Below are 8981 nucleotides of genomic sequence, written 5' to 3'. Positions count from 1 at the left end.
AAAACTCGTTGGATGGTCCAACAAGTTTTCCTTAAAAATTGTTGGACCATCCAACGAGTTTTAGGACGCATTAAATAGGGAAATAAAGTTTCACTGAACCGTTTTTTAATATTTTCACATAAAAATAAAATAAAATAAGGCTCCTCGGTTTCTATTATATCGGTCCTACATGCATCAATCATAAACCGAGACTTTGTAACTTGACTTTATAATTGAGTTTTCATTACTTAATTTCCATTTTAATATTAAAAGTTTCGAATTAATATTTTCAATATTTCTAATTAACAAGTTAACTACTATTTATATTAATTAATATGTTTAATTTTATCTATTTTAAAAAATAATTATTTTTTAATTAAAATTAAATTAATTTTCAAAATTTAGTTATTAGAAAATATTTGTGATTAACATTTTATGCATTTGGTCTAACTAAAATAATGATTATTTATGCTAATTTAAAATTATTGTAAGGGCAAAAGCCTTTCAATATATTTAAATACTTTTTAAACCCACGAACTAATTTTTGGTAAATTAAAAAATCATTTCACTAACTCCATAAATTTATTAAATAGAGGGAAGCATAATAGATAATATTACGAATAGCTAATTATTTTCAAAAATATTTTAAATTACACTTAAATGACTAATATATATAAAACAAACTAAAATATATTACAAATAAATAATATTTTCACTAAGTAAAAAAATCTATGTAAATAAATTTTCTATTCTCTAACTAATCTTTACTAAATTAAATAATTTTTTATCTCACTCACTAGTTTTAAAAAAATGACATCACTAATGTTTTAATTAGATGTATTAATTTCTCAAATAATTAATGCTACTAAAACTGATGATTTCACTAACAATTTGCTATTTCTCAAATTTGTTAAATAATACTATTACAAGAAAACAATCTTTATTTGCAAATAACACAATATCCAATTATTTACTTCAAACAAATAATGAACTACACAATATCTAGTACACTTAACAAATATCCAGTTTTACAATACCAACATATAATTTTAAGCAAATGATTTTCAGAAATAATATTTGATTCCAATTCTTTTTTGAAATTATATCCACAATTATGTTTTATCATAAATTTTTTAAATTAAATTATTTTCACAAACTAAACTATCTTATCTTGTCAAATAATTCCACAGATAAATAAAGTAAATATTTTTTGCAAAATAATTTTTCCTCCCATGAAATGTCTTCCGAAAATCAAAGAAGTTGACTAAATTAAAAATCTCAACAAATAACATGAAATATCATAAATTTTGTAAAACCTTTTTTCTCGTTAAATAACTTTCAACACAATTGAAACTAAACTTAGTATAGCAAGGAAGAAGTATTATTTATGTAAAACACTTCCGCTTCTGCAGCATCTCCAAGAATCCTACTCTGGTTTATTCCCAAATCCCCGTCCATTCGTTCCCAAATCTTGAAACCCCTAACCCTAGCCCTCAGTCCGCCTACAGGGTTCAGTCTTCAAGCCCAAGCTTAATTGCTCGGACAGCAAGCACTAGCAGCGCCAGCTGAGGCGAGTCGCCACTCGAAACTCAACTTCAGCTCTGCACTAACTCTTCAGTCTCATTTCGTTTCAAGCCTTCAAAAATCAAGGTAATTGTATGTTCGATTTGTTGCATATTGCAGCAGAAATTTCAATATACTTGGCACGAATTTGGATGATTTAAACAGGAATATAGTTTCTTGAATGTTGCTGGCTTGCTGCAGGAAGTTCAGAGCAGAAATTCGAAGTAGAATCTGTTCGGTTAACTTTGATTAACCGAACTAATCGAATTTTAACTCTGTTGGTTACAAAATCAGTATTATGATTAATTTGGTTCGGTTTGGTTGATATTTTTTGTTAACCCATTTTTTTTTGGCTAATTCTGTTAATTAACTGAATTGCCGTGACAATGGTCAGCCCTAGCCCCTGGCCGCCTTGCAGCCCCTCCCATGCTTTCCTTGCACCGCCGGACCATACAGGAGGACTTGCTGAAGCAGCGATAGATCAGAGGGGCAGCGAGACTGAGTCGCCGGAGGAGGATTTTCCTTCTTTAGTTCGATCCCACTACTATGTTGAGCTTCTCCATTCTCCCCTCTTCCGTCCCTCCCCCCAACCCCACCAGAATCGGTCATTCTCTTTTTTTTTCTTTCGGTTTAAATATATGGATGAGCCATCGCCCATCATCAGCCATGTGCAACTCTCGGTTCTCTGATCTACAGCCTATCGATGTTGTATGTGTGTGTGTGTGTGTTTTTTTTTTTTTGGAATTTGGACCAATGTTTGTTAATTTTAACGTGGCTAATGAATATATAATAGCAGTTTGGACATGAAATTTATTTGTAGGGTGTGCATGAATGATTCCTATAACTCATTGTAAATTGAAATTACCTCAATACTTTTTATTTAAAATGAAAATCTATCCCAAAATATACATATTTACATTAATTAATTAACTTATTTCTAATTTTCTAAAAATTTCCATATCACAGCATGGTATTGTGTCATATGAGTGTCCCAGTATTGGTGCTTCTTAGTTTTAACATTTTCAAGATAACCTACCTCATGTTCGAAAATTAATTTTTATGTTATCAATTTAGGAAAAAAAAAAGCAGGAACATATGGTTTTGAGGACTGAAAAACATCAATTTTTTTTTCCTGTTGAAAGAAGTAAAATTTCTTTTTTATTATGAGGAAAAAAAATTTTCTGAAGAAAATAATGTTCGACTGAACCTCCTTGATATTTGTCCTATTAAAGAAAAAATATATATTTTTATTATAATAATTTTTTTCTCTAAAATAAATAATGTCTACTTGCATAGGTGAGACAGGCGACATGTCAGTTCTAATAGTGACAAGCTTAGGAGACATGGTGGTAGATTTGTATACGGATCAATGCCCCTTGACCTGCAAGAACTTTTTAAAACTCTGCAAGTAAGTTTCTCCATTCCTTACTTCCTCCTGATTTCTGACAACTTATTAGTATCTGTATTGTTTCTTTAACTTTCTTTGCCCTAATCTCTTGTTTGATCTGTAATAAAAATTGGGAAAAGAAAGAATTTAGGCATCAGTTGGTTGGACAATATTTTTCAATGGTTTCTTATTTTCTAGGAAAAAAAATAAAATTTTTTTTTTTTTAATTTTCTTTTTGGATGGAAAACTGCTTTCTTTCTCTATTTTATTTTTATTTTGGGATGGTGCTAATCAAAGTTAAATCCGGAAAATTATTTACCAGAATAAATATTACCATTAACCTAACTGAGCCTTAATTTTGAACATTCCTTTCTTATTCCCTGTTGTTATTCATGCCCGTTTTATCATCTACTAAACTGAGAGTAATTGTATCTAAACATGCATGTGTACACTGATTTATGGTCTTAGAACCCCATACAGATGTGTTACGTTGCACACTTTGATAGATTTGTAGCATGGGGGATTTTGGCATGACTTTATAGATTTGAGGGCATGAAAAACCTGTCCTTGGGGCTAACTGCAATGTGACATAAAAAAACTGCCCTCAGGGCTAAGTGGCTAACTGCAATGTGAAAGAGCCCATCATTGGTGGTTAAGACCTAGTTTGCGCACTCTAAATAATTGCTCAAGGAAAAAATGTCCAAAATGTTCATCTCCATCTGAAAAGGAAGCGTGACCTGAGGTAGAACCAAGTTCATCCTTACTTGCTAATGTCCTTCCTTCTGAGCATCGGAGGGTGCTTTTGGAGCTCAGAGTCTTACATGAGATGGCTGGAGCAGATTTAACGAAGGACCAAGATTCTACTAATAGTATAATATAGGTATATAAAATGCATTTATGTGTAATTCTTCTTAAATTTTTAAATATTATAAACTTGAAAATTTTATAGTAAGTATCCATGACTAGGAAAATAACCAGTAGCTTATATGGTAGATCTATTTTTTAGGATGATGATTTGGTTAATAAACAACAGGGTAAGGATGGTCTGCGCGTACCTGTGGAGGAGATTCCTTGGAAGGATTTGAAGCTCAAGAATTAACGGATAAGATGGATTTAAAGCTGTCTGACACTGGAGGAAGCGAAGCACATCTTGATGGTGGTAAAAATAAAGTGAAGAAGGGTTAAAGGGATTTAGCTAATTTTGAGTGCTCTGTGAATTACGATGGAAAGGGTTTGGAGAAGGGTTTTCTTAGTTAATTTTGTTAGTTTTTATTTCACTGATTTTGGTTTTGTTTACTTTTTTAATAATTTCATTTTGATTTTTTTTTGGTAGGCTTCTGTCCCCACTTTGGTTGTAACTTCTCTTTTCTCTATCTAATACATCTTTTTTTATTCAAAAAAAAAAAAAGGAAAAAAAAGAAAAGAAAAAACAAAGATATCAAAATTTCAAATTATTTCATTCCTAACTCAATCAAATTAGCTTATAATAAAAAAAGAATAAATATTTGTAAAAAAAACATAAATTTTATCACAAATTGATCAATAAACAACTATACAACATGAACATCTAAAATAAAATAATTAGTAAACAAATATCAAAAGCCGAACTATCAAGTTAGGTCATTAACATTATTATTGGTTGTTTAGTAATATTACCTATGTTAGTAACTAAGAGTTAGTGAGGGTATTATGGTCATTGCAATGTACTTGACGTATATATAAATAGAGGGTAAGATCCCTAATTGTAATGGGGTCTTTCAATTTTCTCAACACTTTAACATGGCATCAGAGATTCTGAGGGCTTGAAACAACTCCAACAGTCGCCAAAAAACACAGAAGTTGCTAGAAAAATCCTGTATGTCACTGCCAGTTCCGAACTGTAAGAATTACTTTATATATTGCAAAACCAACCTCATAGCCACCACTCATTGACTCTGCCAACTAGTCCTTGAATGCCCTCAAAATCCCATTGTTGGAGATTCCTTACGCACTCACGCACTTTGAAGCCTAGCAGCACTGGCTTTACGTGTCAGTGTGAGGCTTCATATGACCATGTTTTTGGCCAGAACATGTCCTATATTGTTTGAATATAAATCATATTATCAAGTTTTTGGTGATGGATTTTTACCGGTGACCCCATCTTTTTGTTTTTTTTTTCCGTGCATGGCTGTGTGAGTGTGTGTGTCATTTGTTTTGGTTATTTATCTTGCTTGTTGATTGGTTTTGCCTGTGGGTGTTGGATGGGGTTTGTGAACCCCAAAACTATGCTTCTCTTATCAGTGACCACAGGTTCCACCCCAACTTGTTCAACCATTGGCAAACAATCACAAAGGAGGAAAATTTGATGTTCTTGCACTCCGGCATCCTAGCAAACATCTCTTCACATTGCATCTCTTGTTAAGAAGGTAGCATGTCATTCAGTATCTCTCCTACTACTCCTAGGGTTATAGTTTCAAGTTGACCATATGAGAGGTATAGCCACCTTTTTTCTGCTTTCCAGTATTTTGAAAAACCTACGTTGAGTTACGCTTGCTGATAGGTCCACTACTACAGTCGGAATGGAGACTCAATGAACCCTATTTCCTCTTAGTCTCTTTTATCTTCTGATTTGTACAGTCCTAAATTCCCCCTTAATCTCATGCTTGTTAGTAAGATTATAATTGTTTTGTAATCTTCTTTCTTAATTTTGTTGTTATTCAAGATTTGAAGACGAGTAAGATGATTGGTGGACATGAGGCATGTGGCCTTTACTACTTTGAGTTGCTATCTCCTTGTATTGACTACACAACTGTTGCTACATCACTTTAAATCTATTGTCACATAGGTCATCCTTTTTTGGACAAGTTAAAACAACTGTTTTGTACTTAATCTTTGTTTCTTGTCTTGAGTCTGTCTCGTGGAAGTACACCATCATGTTTTGTTTGCTTCCTGTGCAATAAATAGGTGGTCAACCTTTTTGTGTTAGTTCATTACAATGCTTGGGCCCTAGTTGTGTGGTGTCAAAATTGGGTTTCAAAAATTTTGTTTACATTTGTAGTTCTTGAGGATGACTTGTCTTTATTTAATGAAATATTGTTTTGAGTTATTTAATATTTTGCACCTTCTGGCTTCTATAGTGAAATAAGACTCCGTTTAATTTACCAATTTTTAGGATATTTTGTTGTGATAATTCTAAGGAGTGATTTTGCATCCAATGCACTACATATGATTAACTTTGGTACAATTCAGTATTGTACCCACACTCCACAACAAAATGGAGGCACAGAGAGGAAAAACAGACATATAAGTCACTCGCACCTTATTTCGTTAGATAAATGTCCACAAAGTATTTTGGAGTGATGTTGTACTTACTGTGTGCTCTCTTATTAATAGAATGCCATCTTCTTGGTGGTAAGCTACCATTTTTGGTTCTCTTTGTAAAGGCTCCTTTGTTCTCACTACCTCTTCGTATATGTGGGTGTGTGTCCTTTGTCCATCTGTTCAGTCCTGGAGTTGATAAGTTGGATCCTGGTGCTATCAAATGTATTTTTTTGGGCAACAGTCATGCTCAAAAGTGGCATTGATGTTATAGCCCTACTTTACATCATTTCTTTGTCTTTGTTGATGTTACTGTCTTTGAATCTACATCAAATATCATATTATTCTAACTCCTTGAGTCGTGCTGAGCTTCACGAGTTCTGTCCTCTCCCTAGTTTGGTCTACTGTTGAGTCCTCCTCCTACATTGTCATCTCAATTTAATCCTTTAAGTCACTTGTATCATCCTCTTCTAACAGTGACTCAAGGGAGGAGAGCCCCTGCCAGATCCTGACTCTATGCTTTTGGTGTCCCCATTCCCATGATGATACTGACCTTCCTATTGTTGTCTGGAAAGGTAAAAACACATGTGCCTAGCATCCAATCTCTATTTTTGTCTGTTATTTTTCCTTTTCGCCCCCATACTACTGTTTTGTTCCTAAGCAGTGTTTGAAGCCTTATCTCATTCTGGGTGGAGGACTGCAATAGTTGAAGGGACGCGTGCCTTGCAGGACAATGATATTTGGGAACTGATGTCTATTCCTTAATTATCTCGACACTCCTCCCTTTAATATGTCAGCAGATGCCTCTATCAACAGATCACATCTCCTTTTTCTGCGAAGGATGATGACTTGTTCTCTTTTTCCTATAATTTTTTTTTTCTTTTCTTGCATTAGTGAAGTTATTGTTATCTAAAAAAATCAACAGATTCACATCTCTGTCAACCAATCTAACTAGCATATAATGGAAATAAATGATGTCACTGCACTCTTGTGCTATTATGTGATGTAGAACAATTATTAGCCCTAGTATTCTGTTTACTGATGTTTTGCCGAACATATTTGAGGCTTGCCATTTGGCGAATTTGAATCTTTATTGCCTACACATGCTTGTTGGTTTTTTTTGACTATTGAGGTTTTGCCCTGTACAGTTGATTTTATGGATATTAGTATTGATTGTTATTTTCTCGAGTGTGTTTTAGTTTAGTAAGTATACATATAACTTTGTTCTGCATGCTGAACTTGTTGATGTTTTACTTTTCCTTCCTGTGTTCTTGTTGCAGGATTAAATATTATAATGGGTGCTTATTTCACACTGTTCAGAAAGATTTTATTGTGCAGACTGGTGATCCTACTGGAACAGGGAGTGGTGGGGATTCTGTCTACAAGTAAGAAACTTATCTAGCCAATGTGGGATATAGGATTAATACTTGCTACTGAATTTCACATGATGATACTCCAGTTTTAGATGTATTTTTCCTTAAACCTTAATACACTTGAAAGCTGTTTTCATACTGCATTATGGTTTTCCCTTTTCTTTTGCCTCACAAGTCATCTCATCTTGCTGTTGTCCTCATTGATTTGAGAAACTTTCATGATTTTATCTACTCTCAGATTTCTATACGGCGATCAGGCCCGCTTTTTTGGGGATGAGATTCGTCTGGATTTAAAGCATTCAAAGACAGGCACTGTTGCCATGGCTAGTGCTGGAGAGAACCTTAATGCTTCCCAGGTGTAATATATAAAATTACTGCGAATGGCATTGTGTTTGCTTTTGATACCTTACCCCTGATTCTGTTCACAAAAATATAGCCTTTTTGGCAATCATCCATTATGTGCTCATGGAACTCTCCTTTTGTTTTCAGTTCTATTTTACGCTGCATGATGATCTTGAGTATCTTGATGGGAAGCACACAGTGAGTTTCCTGATCTATAAGTGAAATGTTTTTTTGATGGATAAGTTGGTGCCCTGGGGGGAGGGAAAGGGGCATATTATTGGTGACCATGCTACCTGAGGTGAAACGCCTGGCCATCTTTTGTTTATCAGAATAATCCTTTGTTTTGATTCACATGCGCATCTTCAATCTCGACATTATCATTATGATTTTTGTTTAAAAATAAAATAAACAAGGACAATAATTTCATTGTGGCGCTAAGAAGGGCAACACAGAATCCTTATGAAGTCATCATTTGTCACTTATTTGAACAATTTGCATCTTTTGTGTTGTTGTTGTGCTTCTTCTGGTAGTGGGTAATATCTCAATAACCTGTGGTTTTCGCCATGTCAAATATTTTTGTCAAATGGATGTATCATTTACAAGAAAGAAGCTGACTTGTGTTGCAATACTGCTGAGACATGGGGTTACATTTTCTTCTCTTTTATGGGGTGGTCGTCTTCATGGGAAATATATCAGATATTTTGCTATGATCTGTTGAACACTTGAACCCTCTCTAACCTCCCTATTTCTTTTACAATCCGCTTTATATTTGGTGGCAAGAAGATTAGTGGATATTCAGAAAATATTTCTCCTGGACAATACAGTTGAGGAATTCAAGTATGATTTGCAATGTGGTTGTGGTCAAGAAACCCCTCGTCAACATGAGAGGGTTGAGCACAGAATCATACTTTATTCATTAATCTTCTCCTTGTTATGTGGCTGTGGAGGTTTACGATTGAAAATGATCATCTCTGGTGGTTGCTTTCTGTTGCAAAGTTTGGCTGGTAACAAGTGAATTTCTGAAGTGAAAAGGAGCCACA

General features: G+C 34.0%; 1 protein-coding gene across 1 annotated transcript in view; it reads left to right on the top strand.

Annotated features, from left to right (window-relative positions):
* Positions 1 to 1307: 1307 nt before the first annotated feature.
* Positions 1308 to 8981, top strand: part of LOC131161651 (peptidyl-prolyl cis-trans isomerase CYP59) — a 70708-nt gene continuing 63034 nt past the window's right edge. Inside the window, exons 1-5 of the mRNA XM_058117568.1 lie at positions 1308 to 1629; positions 2839 to 2950; positions 7507 to 7611; positions 7838 to 7955; positions 8089 to 8139. Of these exons, the coding sequence (XP_057973551.1) occupies positions 2853 to 2950; positions 7507 to 7611; positions 7838 to 7955; positions 8089 to 8139 (372 nt within the window). The 5' untranslated portion in view covers positions 1308 to 1629; positions 2839 to 2852. The remainder of the gene's footprint in view (positions 1630 to 2838; positions 2951 to 7506; positions 7612 to 7837; positions 7956 to 8088; positions 8140 to 8981) is intronic.

Source organism: Malania oleifera, chromosome 8 (genome assembly GCF_029873635.1).
Source record: "Malania oleifera isolate guangnan ecotype guangnan chromosome 8, ASM2987363v1, whole genome shotgun sequence".
Classification (NCBI taxonomy): domain Eukaryota; kingdom Viridiplantae; phylum Streptophyta; class Magnoliopsida; order Santalales; family Ximeniaceae; genus Malania; species Malania oleifera.
The sequence above is the reverse complement of the archived record's forward strand: the minus strand, read 5'-3'. Positions and strand labels throughout refer to the sequence as shown.